The 18,940-nt window shown below is 35.8% G+C and overlaps 1 protein-coding gene across 8 annotated transcripts in view; it reads right to left on the reverse strand.

The window, feature by feature from the left end:
• LOC144967696 (uncharacterized) overlaps positions 1-18,940 on the reverse strand; it is a 69,892-nt gene that overhangs the window by 20,362 nt on the left and 30,590 nt on the right. For 4 of the 8 annotated variants that reach the window (XR_013644447.1, XR_013644449.1, XR_013644448.1 and 1 more), the window contains exon 3: positions 8,300-8,422. Coding sequence is in view for 1 of the 8 variants with exons in the window: in XM_078905237.1 (XP_078761363.1) it covers positions 18,292-18,318 (27 nt within the window). In the remaining 7 variants the exon portion in view is untranslated. Of the gene's footprint in view, positions 1-7,984; positions 8,423-17,215; positions 18,319-18,940 lie in introns of those variants that run through there. The other 4 variants (XR_013644444.1, XR_013644445.1, XR_013644451.1 and 1 more) reach the window with 2 other exon arrangements.

The raw sequence follows: 18,940 nt of genomic DNA on the forward strand, positions 1-18,940 counted from the left end.
AAATAAACACACAAAAGCAGGAAAAATACCCCAACCCCCCCCCCCCCCCCCCGTCCCTCCCAAAAAAAAAAAAATAAAAACAAATACAAAGAAAACCTGACGAATCTTCCTCTGTGCCCAACCAACCCAAACTCTCGAGCAGGCATTTGAATGGGATGCCAATAGAACACGAAAATAGTTCCTTATAAGAAATCGATCACCATTCTGGAATAAAAATCATATCCCAGAAAAAGAAAAAAACCAACTCCCCCCCCCCCCCCCCACGAAATTAACACATACACAAACACACACACACACACACACACACCTCAAACACACATACACACTCAACTGATTATTTGACTCACAGAGGAGTGGGTTGTCAATTTAAGACGATACGGATAATCATGTAGTATCATGTAATTACGTGGATTCGAATCCAGCTCAGTAAAAACAAAAACGGAAGATTGCCCAGCTTTATTGTGAAGGACGAATTTATATATTTGTCCTTACGTACGGCAACGACGGTTGATGATGCCCAGCTTTATTGTGAAGGACGAATTTATATATTTGTCCTTACGTACGGCAACGACGGTTGATGATATTCGACCTTAAGGACGAATATGGCTACCCAAAAAATAATATTAAAAACATCATTGCTCTTCCTCATATTAAAGTTTACTTATTATAACAATAAAATTCAAAAGACGGAATTGGAAGTGGTGGGGTGGGGGGGGGGGGGTGGACATTTAAAAGTCTACATTTAGCTATTTATTTATTTATTTATTTATTTGATGTAAACTGAGTCAGCCGGTTGTTCTCGTCGGCGTAGTGATCTGGCTGTCAACCACGATATTAAGTTATCAATATACTATTTTTTATTATTACATTTGAAAAATAACTTCACTTAATCATGTATGTGGATAAGAGGTTGAAACAACAAAACTATCAAACGAATGAAGCAAAATACTCTTCAACAGTCGTAACGTCACTTCCTTCCTAATGACATATGGTAACTTAGTAACACTGGCTCTAAACTATCGGATCAATGGCGGACGCCGTATGAAATATTTCCCCGGCGAGCATAAAAGCGTATCCAGAGGAAAAAACCCCATAAATTTGATCATGTTTTGACTTTTACACATTCTGATCACAAGGCATATGAAAAGTTCTAGCCAGCATGAAGAATAAAAAGTAAGGATTTTCTTTGTTTAGAACCAAGATGGCCGCCGTTGTCGGGCGGCGTGACATCAGACTACTGAATCCAATTTCTGCTGAAATTGGTTGAAAAATTCCTAGAATGATATATCCTTAACTTATGTAGAAGTCTTTGGACTGTAGAGCCGAGAGGGTTGGAATTTCCCCGAAGATAAAGATCACCCAGACCAAAGCATTTTGGAGCACCTAGTATTACTAAAAGTCAATAACTTTATTATCCAAAACAGAATTACCATGATATAATCCATATCTTCTTAATTGTCAACGAATGGGATATAAGCGTGGTCCTCATTTACAAATACAATACTAGATATTATTTCTGCGGCGCTTCTGTTATTATTATTATTATTATTATTATTATTATTATTATTATTATTATTATTATTATTATTATTATTATTATTATTATTATTATTATTATTATTATTATTATTGTAAGTATTGGTGGTATTACAATGTTGTATTTTTATGATTATTTATGGCATCATTTTATGCTTTGGTTTCATTTACCTTTTTTTCTCACTTTCATGTCTGTTGTCATCAAATTGTATGGATTATTGATTAAAATCAAAGCTATTTTTGCTTGTCTTATTTTGACTATGGAACTGATACCTATCATAGCAGACCTGCCTACTTGAAATAGGAAAATGTAATAAGTAGTTTTCAGGGTAAATAACATCGTAGACATTTTAACTACCCTTAAAAATCACCAGTTTGTCCTTATAATGCGTGGGGGGGGGGGGGGGGAATATTTTTAACTCTATGTGATAGCTCTAGCACCAGAACTTCGTTTTCAAGAAATGACATTTAATTAAAAACCTTTATTATATCCAGCTCGGAATTTAGCCGTAGTACTACGGGAATTTTCGTGGTAGTGAGGAGGTCTGTTATGATGGGTATCAATATTTTATTTATTTATTTATTTATTTTTTTAAATGAGAAAAACTGATTGGAAATGTAAAAGTGATGGTGATAGTGGTAGTGATAATTGTAATGGCGGTGGTGGTAACGGTGATGATTGGGGTGTAGTGATGATGGTAATATTATTATTGTTATTATTATTGATATTCTTCTTGTTCTTGTTCTTCTTCTTGTTCTTGTTCTTGTTCTTGTTCTTCTTCTTCTTCTTCTTCTTCTTCTTCTTCTTCTTCTTCTTCTTCTTCTTCTTCTTCTTCTTCTTCTTCTTCTTCTTCTTCTTCTTCTTATTATTATTATTATTATTATTATTATTATTATTATTATTATTATTATTATTGAACGTATTGATGGTATTACGATTGTTGTATTTTTGTGTGGTGTATCAGTTTATTTCTTGGTTCCATTTACCTTTTTTTTTCTTTTTCTTTTTTTTTTTCCACTTTCATGTATGTTGGCATCAAATTGTTGATTTATTGGCGAACGCCTAAGATTGAATAAACTTCTTTGTTTAGAACCAAGATGGCCGCCGTTGTCGGGCGGCGTGACATCAGACTACTGAATCCAATTTCTGCTGAAATTGGTTGAAAAATTCCTAGAATAATATAACCTTAACTTATGTAGAAGTCTTTGGACTGTAGAGCCGAGAGGGTTAGACCACCTTAAATTTTTGTTCTCGTTTTACTACACTGGTTCGAATCCTCTCCGTTTTTTTCTAATTGTTTCTCTTTTTTCCCTTGATTATTTCGTTTCTAAGCAAGAATTTTTTAATATTATTTTTTTTCTTGATCATTTTAGTGCATGGGCCAGTGGGCGAAACCCTCCCCCCCCCCCCCTGGGGGAGTTTTCGCCACATGGTTTTTCTGAAACAGCACTATATCTTGAGTATTAATCCGGGTGTTACCGTTTTTTCAAGTGTCATTTACGAGAGTTACGGCCCTTGAAAGGTCATTAGGTGCAATTTTTTGTGAAATCGTTTTTGTGCATAAAATGGTTGTTTATCACCTTAAAATTGTTTCACATACAATCAATAGTGGAATTTTATTGTCATTTCCCATTTTTTGCCTCATATCATAAAATATTTTACAAAGCCATATAGCGTTTTTAAATCTTTGATAGCCATTTTCTCTATAATTTGAAAAAAAAATCTATTACAGTGTACTTGTTTCCCTTCAGGATGAATAAACAAGAGGGATTTTGCACTAGCACAATTCAGGCATGCTTCAGGGACATATAACACAAATTAATCCGGGTGTTACAGTTTTTTCAAGTATCATTTACAGGAGTTATGGCCCTTGAAAGGTCATCGGGTGCAATTTTTCGTGAACTCATTTTTGTGAATAAAATGATTGTTTATCACCCTAAAATTGCTTCAAATGCAATAAATAGTGGAATTTTATTGTCATTTCTCATTTTTTGCCTCATATCATAAAATATTTTACAAAGCTATATAGGGTTTTTAAATCTTTGATATTGATAGCCATTTTCTCTATAATATGAAAAAAATATATATTACAGTGTATTTGCTTCCTTTCAGTGATAAATAAACAAGAGGAATTTTGTACTAGCACAATTCAGGCATGATTAATGGGCATATAACACATATACATTTGTAACATTTGACCTTGCTGTAGCAAAGAAAGCTTACGATATTGTCTGGCAAAACCCACAGCTTTACAAAACAGTCATTATTCACCTGGGTGTCTTTCACACCATAATTTCATATCTTGGTGCCCTGGGAAAGCTCCAAAGTGGATCTGGTTTTGAAGAAATTGTGACTGAAGCAGGGCTATGTGCACATGGTTCTATGGATAGGGTTATGAGTGGAAAGAACTACAACAGGGCTATACGAGTGCATGTGTCTGTTTTGGAGGCTCTAGAGAGGCTTCTGCTTGCAAAATTTGAGCAGAACACGGATTCAAAACTCAGTAAAGACCTCATGTCTTACATAAAGGAATTCACCGAAGGAATTTCAAGCCATACAGCTAATAAAATTCTCCAGTCAACTGTGTATGCTGAGTTATTTTCCCAGTATGAAGCCTTCAAAGAGAGTGTCCGCTCAGGAAAGTACGGAAAAACTGCACAATACTGGATCCAATACATGGACAGAGTTTGGCTTCTCCTCCAGTTTCTGCGAGCTACCAACTTTCTTCTTCATATATCTTGTTTAAAAGAACTGTGCACACTGCTTTTTACCATGAATCACCACAATTATGCCAAGTATCTCAGTGTATATTTTGTGTCACTAGCCAACCTGATTCATTCCCACCCAGGGGCAGAAGAAATGTTACAAGATAATGGATTTAGTGTCTCCAGATCAAGGACGCCTGCTGGAAGAATAGCAGTTGATATGACCATTGGACAAACAATAAACAAACATGCAAAGACAAAAGGAGGTATTGTTGGGTTCAGCAAGAGTCTTCCAAGCTATTACCGTTGGAGTGTAACAAGACACAATCGAGCAGAATATGTATCAGCAACCCAAAGAATGATCAGCAACAACAACTGTATAGATATAGACACCCACAAAGAATTGAGCCTTGCAGAAAAAAGACAAAGTGAAAAGCGAGTGCAAAAGATCCTCCAGGCATTTTCAGCATTATTTATCAATCCCTTTGAAGTTGAAGATGGTCTGGTCAGTCTAGCTTCAGGAATGAAAGTGCAAGAGGATGTTGCTGATGACCTGCTAGCCGTGGAAAAAACAGGAAAAAGATTGTTTGAAAGTTTTGTTGAAAACAGACTGAAGGAAAAGACTGTAGAATTTCACAAGCCATTAGAAAGGAACAAGACCAAGACATTTGCATCATTGAGGAAAGTGGTAACAGTGAAAAAAGACATGAACGTGGTCAAAATCAAGGCACAAAGAAATTTATTTGGCCAGCTTCTTGTTTTGTCCCAAGAACACAGTGTTGATCTTCAAAAAGTTCTTCAATATCCTCTAACACCTCCTCCATGGTCGCTGGCTTCATCAGATGGTTTACCTCTGAAGACCAACAAAGCAACTCTGTTGCACAAGCTCACGCCTGACAATTCATTAATGTTCGAGGATTATGCAAAAACAAAACAAACACCGTTTACATTGTTGATGGCAATGCACTGTTACAAACTCTGTCAGCAATCCCAAATACATTTGGTGAAGTAGCCAAACTTACATTTTCCTCCTTACCACAAGCAGCTTGTGTACACTTTGTGACTGATACTTACATAGAAGATTCAATCATAGAAGATGCATACTTGTTAAGAGGATCTGCAACAACAGTGCCCAGACGTTGGAAATCATTTCTCAGCTGCGTTGATAACAAAAGACCCCTCATCAGGTTTCTCCTCAAGGAATGGGAAAGTAACGAATATGCAAAGAAACTGAGAAACAGGGAAATCTTCTTTGTCTGTGAAGAGAGATGCACCTTACTTTACAGTGACACGGATGAATTTACCACAGCTGTACCTTGTCTAGATCTCTACTCATCACAGGAAGAGGCAGACACACGAATTATACTGCACTGTCAATATGCTTCCCGCCAACCAAACTGTGAAACAATTGTTGTCAGATCACCAGACACGGATATCTTCTTACTTCTCCTTTCATTCTCAGAGACAATTGGAAAGACCCTGATTTTTGATACTGGCTGTGGCAACAACAGGCGACAAATCAATGTCTCTCAGATAGCAAAGATGCATTACTTGGTGTCCATGCATTCACAGGCTGTGACACAACAAGTTGCTTTGCTGGGCAAGGAAAGCTGAAAGCTCTAAAGTTTCTTCAAAAGGAGGAAGATCTTAGAATTCTGTTCTCCAGATTTGGAACATCAGCAGCTGTTTCGAGTAATGACTGTCTCATGTTAGAGTCATTTGTGTGCAAGCTGTATGGCAAAACCTCATGCACAAGTGTCAACAAAGTGAGGTATGACATAGTTCGCCAGCGTTTCAAAGGAAAGAAAGGTACCATCTCATGCAGTGGTGGAATTGATCTGTGTCAGATGCCTCCTTGTAGTCAAGTATTGTCACTGCACATATCAAGAGCCAACTTTCAAACTCTCATTTGGAGGAATGCAGTGTGCCAGAATCCTAGCATTCCAAAACCAGAGGATAACGGTTGGCAGAGAAATTCTGCAAATGAATTGGAAGTACAGTGGTTCAAAGATGCTTTCATTCCAGATGAGTTGCAGGAAATTGTGTATGAAGAAAGCTGCACCAGTACTGCCGAGGATGGTAGTGATAGCTTTGACAGTGATTTCCTTGACGACACTTCAGAGGACGAAGAGGATTTTGCTACTGATGATGAGGATATGTAATAAATTGGTGAGCAGTGCAAACTGTTAAGGAGTAAAGCATGTTTGCAAAACACATAAGGATATTGTTTTTATGTACTTACTGCATCTTGAATCAAGAATCCCTTTTGAGTATCAATTATTCTTCATAATATAACAATGCGATTTCGTTCAAAAGTCTTCGGTAATGATGCTTCACTTGGGTTGTGAACAAATTAATCTTTTTTCATGATATATCTATTGTTTTTACCACACCTTCAACTTACTTTTAAATGTGACAACTGGACATCAATACCATGTTTAAAAAGAATGAAAATTATGATGAATTTGGCATCCGACAAAGTGGAGAAAAATGTAAGGGTTGCGTACACTTTTAGTTTTTCCTGTGACGTAGAAATATGAAGGTTGTTGTTGAGGCTTGGGCCATAGCTTTCTTCAGTGCTACATTTTTAATTAACATGCTGTTTTTGGCCATATTTAAAATAATTTTTTGTGTAAAACACTGAAATAGCCCATAAGTTTAGATATGACACTTCATGAGATTACTGACAAATTGTTTCAACTTTCTGTGAGTCTATATAATATTTACAAATTGAAAGCTTGTGCACATAGTTTGATAGTATATTCAATTTCCTTCAGTTTGATACCCAATTTGCATATATTTGAATTAATATTGTAGTCTCCAGAGCCTTTGAAAGAAATGTTGTCTCTTTTTTGCAAGGGGACACAACTCACTTTTTTCAAAGAGCCATAACTCTCTTAAATGACACTTATTTTTACGGTAACAGTGGAATTTGTATGGCCAATAAGTTCTATTATTTGAAAAACATAGTGGCATAAACTCCCAAATGGGGGGGAGGGGGGGTCCCAGTGGCCTAAGCACTATTTGATCGCTTTCTGAATGAACGAGATTTATTTTATTTATTTATTTATCTATTGAATTATTTATTTATTTATTTATTTAATAAATTTTACGTTTTTGCTGCCTCTTATTATTTATTCTGTTTCTGAGTAAGGTATTCAGAAAAAAAAAAGATTTAAACAAAAGGGTGGAGTATTTACCATTTGCAACATTCTGTAGAAAGAAGGTCCAAAAATAGATAAATGATTAAAACAAGTGGCACAGACGGGAATCGAATCCACAGCGCCAATATAAAGATTCTCGGACGGACATTTTATCCATTCGGCCACGCCATCCACATGAATGATGACACATAATATTATTAAGTATACATATTATAGTAAGCTACTATCACTCTATATTGCTTTGTTGTTTGGGTATTTAAAAGAACAAAACCTTTTATTGATATTTTATTTACTTTACTTATATCTTTTCATGTTTCTATGTGCATTGCGAAAGTTTTCGTATTCTAGAACGTGAAGAAATGCAATAAAGAGCGGAGTTCAAAAAAGCTTCTGTGTGTACTGTGTACCCAACGTTGGTTTATTCACAGACGCGTCTAGGTCTTTCACCGTTCATTGTTCTCAATACGCGTCTATAAAATAAGAACAGCGGATGCCAAGCGAGTTGTACGTGACATGTCATACAAAACTTGAAGATAAAAAAGGGACTTCAAGAAATAAATAACTCAATGATACCTCCATTTGTTTATTTAATTCATTAAAAAATAATAAGCTGGCTATTCAAAATAATTACTTCTTATCCGTCTTATAATCGAGCGTTGGTTCATGATTATTGAGCGTTGACAGGGACAAGTAAAACACACACATACAAAAAAACAATATTTTTAGTATTATCGAGTCAAAAATAGAACTGCTGAATTTGTAAAGACTATTTTCGACATGTTATATGATAACTGACGCCCTTTTCAATGTTATAATCGCTGTATATTGATTAAATCACCCGTGAATCTTGCTATGAGATAATAGTAAAAAGGACAGCAATGTCAATGGCTTACCCTGAATAGCAAAAAGAGGTCATATTATAATAATAAATGACATCAATTGTTTCCCGATTATCTCCACTTGTCTGCTCATACGGACGGTTTATAAATGAAAAGTCGACACAAAGGCACTTAATACTGAGGAAAAACAGAAGACTATACTAAACATCAGAATCAAAGAAAAATAAAATAATGTAAAAGTGCTTTTTTGGCTAGTAGATTTATTTTTTAAACGAATCGTAAGTAAAGTATTTATACATGTATATACATATGCAAAATTTAACTCACAAGGCAACTTTGCTCATCAATTTTACCAGATTTCTTATACTTGACTGACATCGTATCATATAAAACATTGTCATCAATAATGCGTTTTGTAATAATAGAATTTCAGGATAGAAAATTAAATAGAATAATTACATTCTTCTATAAATAGTAGATACGTCTAAAATTATTGTACTGAGTTGTAATTGTTTTCCAATCAGATCAATATTTAGAAACATACTTCTATCAGTACATACTCGAAGTACCATTAAATGTGATTAAATTTGCATCCTAGTTAAACTTGGCCTTGGTGGGATTTGATTATTTTGAGCATTCTCAGACCTATTTCAGTTGTTTTACCTGTTAAAACTTGGATTTCTTTACAATGGAATTTTGTCTAAAGAACAAGTCTAAAGTACTGCCTTTCTTGGACACACGCCTATTAGCAGATATGGCTGCTTGGCATGTGGGGAGAAGGCATGGTCTTATTCCAAGTTGGCTAAAACGTATCCCTTTTCCTGCTAGCACAAAAGGTATATGGATGTGTTTAGTGAATTTTTAGATGTTTTTACGGCGCATAGGATGCTTTTAGATCATTTTAGCGCCGATAAAAAGGAACATCCATGAAGTTCTCTTGGTTTACGGATAATATCTAAGAAAAGGACAAAATCGTTATTTGTAGACCCATGCAGCAATATTTCCCTGAACCCCACCCTAGGCCGTACAAACACAGACCATGCATAGGATCCTCGCCAAAGAGGAGAGTATGAAAATGGTTCTTTGATCCATGGAGCCGGATCTTTTCCCGGTTTCTATAGCGTGCTTGCTACCCTTTGGTTAGGACGCCAGACTATCGCAAAATCCTTTCACGCCAGATCTAAGAGACCCAGACCCTACTATTATTCACCCCGTCGCCTACTAATCACTACCGTAGCTTTTTAAAAAAATATATAAAATAGATAATGAAGGTAAAACTTTAGTTCAGTAGATTTAAGCTAAATATATTATTACCGAGAAAAATTTGGTACCAAGCTATATTTTATGCTGATTATCATACCTACTAAAATAATAATAATAATAATAATAATAATAATAATAATAATAATAATAATAATAATAATAATAATAATAATAATAATAATAATAATAATAATAATCTTTATTGTCCAAATTAAAGGCAATTCATGTGAGGTAAACAATGCTCAGTTTGGTTCATGGTATGAACATCAACACATTTACAAATACAGACACAGCCATACACGAACATACACGCTTGCACATTGTTTCTACACATGTATACAAAAGAAATGAGCTTACATACAAACACATATACATACATACATACATACATACATACATACATACATACATACATACATACATACATACATACATACATACATACATACATACATACATGCAGACATACATACAAACCAGCATGTCATCATATATGCATGCCTACATACATACATACATACATACATACATACATACATACATACATACATACATACATACATACATACATACATACATACATACATACATACATATATATACATACACACAGACACACAGACAGACAGATAGAACGATACGATATATTTGCTGGGACAGCAGATAACCATATTATAAATATAGTGTCTTATATTAAGAAGAAGATGGCAATGATTGTGATGATGATGATGATGATGGTGATGATGATGATGATGATGACTACGATAATGATGATGATGATGATGATGATGATGATGATGATGATGATGATGATGATGATGATAACGATGGCGGCAATGTCGATGATGATGATTCACGACACTGCTTCTCGTTATTTTCATTGGTTGTCTCATTTTTCCACAGAAGATTTGTTAATTAATTTTATGGCGGTTGGAATGAAGGTTGTCTTATGTCGATTTGTCCTACATTTTGCTTCTAGATACCGTCTTCCGGAGCGCAGAAGTTAGAATTTTTCGCTCAGCGGATGCCTCTTTTCGTTGATAATGTTAAAAGATTTCTTCTCAACTGCATTAATATAAGTTGTGTCAAGGCTTCTAAGGTCTGTGTTAATTATTTTTGAAGCCTCTCTGAGGGTTCTATGTAGTTTGGATTTTTCTTTTGTTCCACAGCTTCCATACCACGTTGTGATGCCAAACGAAACGATACTCAATATTAATGACTTGTAGATTTGTATCATGGTCTTTCTGTTCACATTGAAAGACCTTAATTTTCTGAGTAGATACAAGCGCTGGTTACATTTTTTGATGACATTGTTGGTGTGCGATTCAAATCTTAGACTGTTATCTATAATTACACCAAGGTATTTAAACGTTTCAACAGTTTCAACCGCCTGATTGTTAATTTTTGTTATTTGTCTTGCTCTTTTTCCTATTTTTCTGTGATCAAACAGTTGTTCCTTTGTTTTTGTTACATTGAGCTCTAGACAGTTATCCACCAAATCCGTTCACGGGGATAACAACTTATTGGTGGAAGATTATATATTCCCTCTAAAACTTTAGGATAGTCAGCTTTTAGCAGTTGTTATATAAATTGTCAACCTAAAAAATAATTATCATGTATTTGGATGAAGCAACGTATCAAAGTAATAAATGTGCTTTAGAGTTGCTTACATCTCTGTAAAAATGAAAAACCTCAAAATCAGCCAAAATTTTCCAACGTTATCAATTTTAGATTCACATATTTCCATTCGAACTGAATTAAATATGGATCATCTGGGTACCCAGTGCTTTTATAAACTTTCAACACTATACGGCTTTACTATAAACAATCATTTTGTACATCTAGGACCTATCTATAGCTTTTATGCAAGTGTCTCTGAAGCTACCCTTACGCATGAAAATGCGAAAATCAAGCAAAATTAGAAATTTTAGTTGTTGAACTTCATCAAGTCATTATCTTGTGCACGCTATACTTTTTATTAAGTTATAAAAATATGTCAAATTTAGGTCATAGTGTGTCCAAGAAAAGGGTAAAATAACATTTTATGTCCATATTCTATGCGTTTTAATCTTAAACTCATTTAGTTTTATTCTATATGGAACTGACACTACAAAAGAAGTAATTTTATGTTTCTTTTATAATTTTATAGTAAAGAACATCTGACACCTGACCAAGCTGGTTTCGGCCCTCGAAGATCATGCTGTGACCAACTCCTGAACTTGACACAATAAACCGAAGATAGCTATGAGAACAATCAAATTACAGGGCTGTGTTCATGGACCTGACATCTGCCTATGACACACTAAATCACAGGAGCCTGCTCCTTAAGGTTGCAAGGGTAACTCGTAACTCAAAAGTAAGTGCAATAATAAAATCTCTTATGTCAAACCGTCGCTTTTTTTTAGTGGAAATGGATGGGAAGAAGAGCAGATGGAGATCACAAAAGAATGGATTCCCTCAAGGATCAGTACTTGCAACTATCCTTTTCAACATCTATACCAACGACCAACATGAATTTGAGAATATCCGGAGGTTTCTAAATCCTGATGATCTGTGTCTTGCACCCCGGACCTTTTATTTGAAGACCATCAAGGAGAGATTAACAGACGCCATGAAGACACTCTTTGAGTATTATTTAAAGAACTCACTAAATGCCAACCCAGGAAAAACGGAAGTGTGTGCCTTCCATTAAAAAAAACCCCACCAAGCCAACAGGAAACTGAACATCTCCTGGAATGGGAACATATTGGAGAACAACACATTCCCTGTGTACCTCGGTGTCACCTAAGGCAGGACACTGTCCTTCTCTTATCAAACAAAGAAAACAAAAGCAAAGGTGGTCACAAGGAACAACCTCCTAAGAAAATTGGCAAACACCACATGGGGAGCAGATCCAAAAACAGTCAGGACAACCGCACTAGCCCTCTACAGCCGAATACGCGTCACCAGTCTGGGCAAGATCTTGCCATGCCAAAAAGATTGACCCTGAGCGACAAAAAACCTGCCGGATCATTACTGGTAACTTGAAACCGACTGCAGTTCCAGTCCTCCATCGGCTGGGTGATATTGCACCTCCCCACATTCGAAGAGCCACTGCTTCCAAAGCCCATAAATATAAACAAGAAATGGACTCAAGGCACCCCCTCCATGACCAAAACCCAACGACAAGAAGACTGAAGTCGAGAAAGAGCTTCATGACGGAAGAAAGCATCAACCCTGACCATGCAGCGGAGCTGAATACAGACTGTCTACATGGAGGGAGTGGGACAATCATGCAAATGAAGCTGTTGAGAAGAACTGCCATACGGAACTGACCTTCCCAGTAATGAATGGGTAACACTGAACAGAGCACGGGCAAAAATTGGGAGAACAACTGGAAGCATGTAAAAGTGGGGGCTGGCTGAGACTAGCTTGTGTACATGTGGATGACCAGAGCAGACGATGGAACACATCCTTAGAGAATACCAGGATGAGCCCAGCTGCACTGACCATGACCTAAGGGTCTGCTCCACAGATGCTGTGGAATGGGTTCGGTGCTGGAGCGACAAGTTATGATGATGATAGTAATTAACAACAAAATAAATCAGTATTAGTACTTTTTGAACTAAAAGTTTTCAGTCGAGTGTCTCTGAAGCTATCCCTACTCCTTAGAATACATTTTTAAAACTGACCTTTGAAATTTGCCTATTTATACTGACGCAATAAACTCTCTTTGTTATTTGCATGAGAAATAAAATCAGAACTGGTACCAATCAAACCTTTCTGTGTGGACTGAAAAATGGTTTTGTGAAAATTAAGTTCTTATTTTATGGGTGGAATTTCCCTTATTGCGTATGGAAGCATTGTCTACCTAGGTCAGTTGTTTCTAAAGTTGTCCATAACGTTGGTATATCTTCATTCTTTTATGCTTATATCAATTATTTTTTCATGTGGTTTCGTGTCTTTGTTTTGATATGACTTTCAGATTTTGCCTGGATCCTATCTGGAGTCTGTTACTAACAAAGAAACAGTCGTATTAATCTTGTTTTTTTTTGAGATCAGATTTTTTTTCTTGTAGATCATTTCTCTATTGTTTGGGCATTTAACTATGTAGCCATTTTGCCTTAATTTCTTTTGGATGCCTATAAGTGAAATGATTTCAACTAAAAAGGTCAATCTATAACCCCCATAAACCCAAATAAAAAGCAATGGACTACTAAAATGGGTTTCAACGTTTAATTATGATTGACAGTAGGCTACTTATATGCGTTCAATTAGTATTGTCGATATCATTTTGTGTTTCGTGAAAAGAGAAATCGTGTAATTATTAATAATCATGAGCATAAGATCATCCCATAATGGCAAAGGAATTCAATGTAGAATGTCAGGTTAGCAGTGATCTTCTTGCTTTTTGTAACCAAACGGCATTACTGTAAAGCAAGAGAAACAACATACTGTTCAGCGAACTACAATGCAAGGCTCTAGGAAGCTGGTTAACAATTTAAATACAGCCAGGGTAATGTTGACATCTTGATGTATCAATAATGGTAAACAATTTAACATATTGCTGAAAATTTACTGTGATTGCAGATGATATCGTATTGTAGTTTTACTGTTGTAGGTTGTATTACTGGGAAATTGAAATTGCTGATTTATTATCTATCTATTCAAAGTCTAAAAAGACACAACCAACATTGTGCCATTTGAAGGCATAGCATCTATCACAAGGGAATACCTTATCTTTTTCAACCAGCAAGGTCAGGGGGTGACATAACATACTTTATAATATGATCTAGGAAAAAAATGTAACTTACCCTGATCATTTCGGAAAGTTTAGAGACAAATCTTGACTTTTTAGTCGTGTAAGTGATACACAAGCTCATATTTCTGAGGCACAACTGAATCAATGTTAGATGATTTGCACGAAAGGGACCTCTATGTTGTTAAGTAATTAATATGTGTTCAATGTGCGGCTCAGCGTTTTCGTGCCACATATTGTCACACAATTTTTGTTGTTGAATGCGATAATCGGGCAATTGGGGCCCGCAACATGTCAAATATGATCCTTAACCACTCAACAAAGATATATCATATTAGCTCACTTATACTGCTTGAAAAAGAGAAGTTGGTTCATATGCCCTGTGCTGGGGAAATAAATGAAACAATTCGAAGCAAACCGAGCATGGTGAAGCAATGGAAATGCTCTATATAAATATTCACGTTTAGTTTTCACTATCCATTATGGTTGAATAAGATGTGTTGAAAATTATTTACATTGATTGTCATCAATTAACACTCAATATTTGTTGTCTCTAATTCATTCACCCGATTATCTTTTAGTGGTGTTTGAAGATTTTTTCCCGGACTTGCGACACTTTTAAGTCATTTGAGAAGATAGACGGTAGAATAGTCAAAATGTTTAGATCGAGCTAAAATTGTTGAATGTACCAAAGAAAAATATAACATAAAGGGGACTAACTAGTTCATAAGAATTCAGAAGAAGATAGAATATCAGTTCGATACATCCTTGTAACTAGTTTGAAACCACCTAGGAGTTTCACACTGACAATGTTAATACAATAAGGATACCATAAAATGGTTATAAAACAAGCATTACATCAAAAACCTCACAATTTAATGGCCTCGAAATGAGAGATAATATAAAAGGGAAAAAATTCTTTCACAAAAATATAAAACTATCTGTTTGCCTCTCCGTAAAAGACTCCAGGCATGGTCCAGGCAAAACCAAATGGCACCATTCCAAAACAAAAACACAATCACATGGAGGGGAAACATTGTATAAGGATTTAATAGCAAGACTGTAGACAGAAAAGAACTTGTCTGAAAGTCCAAAATTCCCACACATTTAGGAGAATTACACCCATCCGTTATAAAGGTGTTTTTAAATGCCAAAACATAAAAGGCACATATTTCCTGTAAAATAGATAAATGTAACGAGAAATGATTTGAGAGGCTACTCAATTTCACCCTCTTCGTCTTTGTTAAAGGGAAAGAATAATTTCTTAACTGATAATTTCCCTTTAGCAAAGACAAAGAGGAAAATATTCTCAGACATCTGTTAAGTTTAAAACGACTGTAATTTGTTTCCCATGGACGGATTTTGGTGGATTTTTCATGAGAGGCTCATAATATGGTTTAGTGTCATCAGATTTAAAACTAGTTTGGTACCAATTTCTTCCGGGTCAAATCCTAAATGTACTAGACTAATTGTTACTTTCCAAAATGTAAATTTGATTTTAATTTGTTATTATAATTGCTTTCGGTTTAGATTGGATATAAGTTTAAATTGTCAAGTTGACGCTGTTTCCATGGAAACATCATTTAACGCCGTCGATCGTAGTGCAGAGAATGTCTTCAAAATCGTAGTTAAAGCCTTGGTTTCATGGAATATTTTAAACCACACATTGTGTGGGCTTTGAGGTTTTCTAATTGTTATCTAGAGGACTTTGATTCCGCTATTTGGAGTAGTTATTGCAGAATTAACACGTTTTTGTTAACATTTACTTAATGTTGCGCGGGCGTAGTGTTTTAGACCATTTATCTACTAATATAATTCCATTGTTCCTTGATCATTCACATGTTATTGATAGAAAAACCCATATAAAATGTTTGTCTTATTGTTACTAAACCTGCACAGTGGTATGGCAATTAAAAATTAGCCCCCTTTCACAATAGTGATTTTGGACTATTTTGACCCTCGCAAAGTGGACGATGTAGTGATTTATATAAAAGTTCCAAAGTTTGAAAATGAGGCTGAATAGAGGTATGAGTAGAATTTACATTGCCCTAGTCAAAGTTTAGTGGTCCAAAAAACCCTAACACGCCTTGGTTGTTTGTCAGTTGTTTGACTTGGGTTGCTGGTTGGGGATTCCCGTTCAGTTTTCCTTTCTATAAAAGACCTATTCCCCTAAAAAATGCCTATGAATGCACATCAACGGTTCGTCCAATTGATATAACATTTTTGTTTTATTGTAAAATAGGTTTCTGTTGGCGAGAGTAGAAAATCACACTCAATCAGTACGTATCACATGTTTTGACACTTCAATAACTTTCTTTCACTTTATCGTCCTGTAGATTTAGGGTTTAGGCCGGCCACTTCAAAAAACTTTTATTTCATGCAATGAAAGTGGGCTAATAGGCTTCTACTTTGAGCAAGCACTTTCACAGTATCGTCATTGCCAATATCCATTCATATCATTGTCGAGAGAATGCAAAGTGCCTTTTTCGACAGTTTGTGGGGTCCGAATTAGCTGATCATCGCATTCAACACCACAATTCGATTCAATAGTCTGATGTCACGTCGCTCAGCAACAGCGGCCATATTGGTTTTAAACAAAGAAAATCATTACTTTTTATTCTTCATGCTGGTTAGAACTTTTCATTCCCTTTTCATGTGCCTTGTGATCAGAATGTGTAAAAGTCAAAATATGATCAAATTTATGGGGTGCTTTTCCTCTGGAGACGCTTTTATGCTCGCCGGAGAAATATTTCATACGGGCGTCCGCCATTGTTCTGATAGTTTAGAGCCAGTGTTACTAAGTTACCATGCGTCATTAGAAAGGAAGTGACGTTACGACTTTTGAAGAGTATTATTGTGACAAGATGTGACAATACATCACCGAGCCCCACAATTTTACCATATTAATCACCATAATAACATAGAGATCTCTTTCATGCAAATCATTTAACATTGAATCAGTTCTGTCTCAGCAATTCGAGCTTGTGTAGTACCTACATCATCTAATAAAGTATACCTTTCTCTAAACTCTCCGAAATTATCATGGTACTTGTTTTCCCTAGACCATAATATTGTACAGTATGTTGTGCCACACCATGGCCTTGCTAGTTTTCCCTAGTGATAGGTGCTATGCTTGAACTGAGTACAATGTTGGTCTCTTTTTAGACTTTGAGCAGAAAATATATCAGCAATTTCATTTTCCCAGTATTACATCAGTAACACTTCTACAGGGTATCATTTGCATTAACATTCAATTTCCAGCCAGATGTTGCAGTTTAAAACATTATTGATAAAATTAAGGTGTTAACATCAACCTGCTTGTATTCAACATGATGACGAGCTTATAAAGCATTGATTGTAGTTCACTGAGCTTCCCTTGCTCGACATGAATGCAGTTTGATTTTTTTAAAATCCCTGCTAACATGAAATTCTACATTGAATGCCTTAGCCATTGTGTGATGATCTTATTTCATGATTCTTAATAGTTACATGCTTTATGGATTTACTTAACACAGAGAGATATTTACCAAATTTCAAACCAGTATGTTGGTGATATTAGAATATAATGTCAATCATTCAGCGCCAATGGAAGGTAACACTTATGTACTTATTGGCATCCAAAGGAAGGTTAGGCAAAAGGGCTAATTCAAACAAGATCAGCAGTACTGTCTACGCAAGAGTAATCTCTGTGTAGTTTACCCAAGGAATTTACCCAATGGAAACCGTACGGTGCTCTTATTGGCTAGCCAACCAGCGGCCTCGATGAGAAAACCATCCGCCATTAAGACTTGGGCTGGGAATTGCGTTACTATAGTAAGCAAGCGCTGAACGGCCGTTCATGAAATCTAAGAAAATAACTTCCTGCTCGCTCGTTTAACTCAAAATTATTCAAAACGATGTCTTTAAATGTGACTTCTTAAGGTTTACTTCATGTTCAAAACCACACAACATTCTATTAATGATTACGTCCAAAAAGGAATATTAACAGGTCGACCGAGAGTTGAACTCGTCAGACGACAACCATCAATGTGAAGTGTGGAGAGAGTCAAGCTCCTGTTTGTCTTGTCCTGTTCTATATAGAGAAAAAGATAAATAGTATAGCCTCGTGTGTGAGTGGTTGCGTGTCATTGTCATGTTTTTAAATTGTTTCTGTTGTTTATGTGTGTAATAATTACTCTCTCGCACTCACTGCGTCATCATAGCAAAGAGACGCCAACTTTAAATTTTGCTCACATGAATTTCAGACACCACTCGTAGGAACTTCAATGCCGAAAGAGGAATTCCCGCACACAAGAAAAAGGAATTGGGATAGTATTTGGCAAACATATTGTATAGTATCTAATTCTAAATAGATAACTAATTAGAATTAGAATTACATTATGATATATAAACACAATGACAAATACAATTCCTAAGTTTCCTTATTTCAAAAGAAGTTAAGCTCCAAAACCTAATGGTAGTGAATGTAGTACTTGTGGCAGTGAGGATGATGTGGTGGTGATGATTGTAGTTGTAGTGGTAGTGATGATGATGTGGTGGTGGTTGTAGTTGTAGTAGTAGTGATAGTGATGATGATGTGGTTGTGGTGGTTGTAGTAGTAGTGGTAGTGATGATGATGTGCTGGTGGTAAGGTATTGGTAGTGATGATGATGTGCTGGTGATGGTTCTTGTCGTAGTGGTAGTGATGCCGATGT

The sequence above is a fragment of the Berghia stephanieae genome, chromosome 3 (assembly GCF_034508935.2).
Source record: "Berghia stephanieae isolate SIO BIC M18660-M18661 chromosome 3, UCSD_Bste_1.3, whole genome shotgun sequence".
Taxonomy (NCBI): domain Eukaryota; kingdom Metazoa; phylum Mollusca; class Gastropoda; order Nudibranchia; family Aeolidiidae; genus Berghia; species Berghia stephanieae.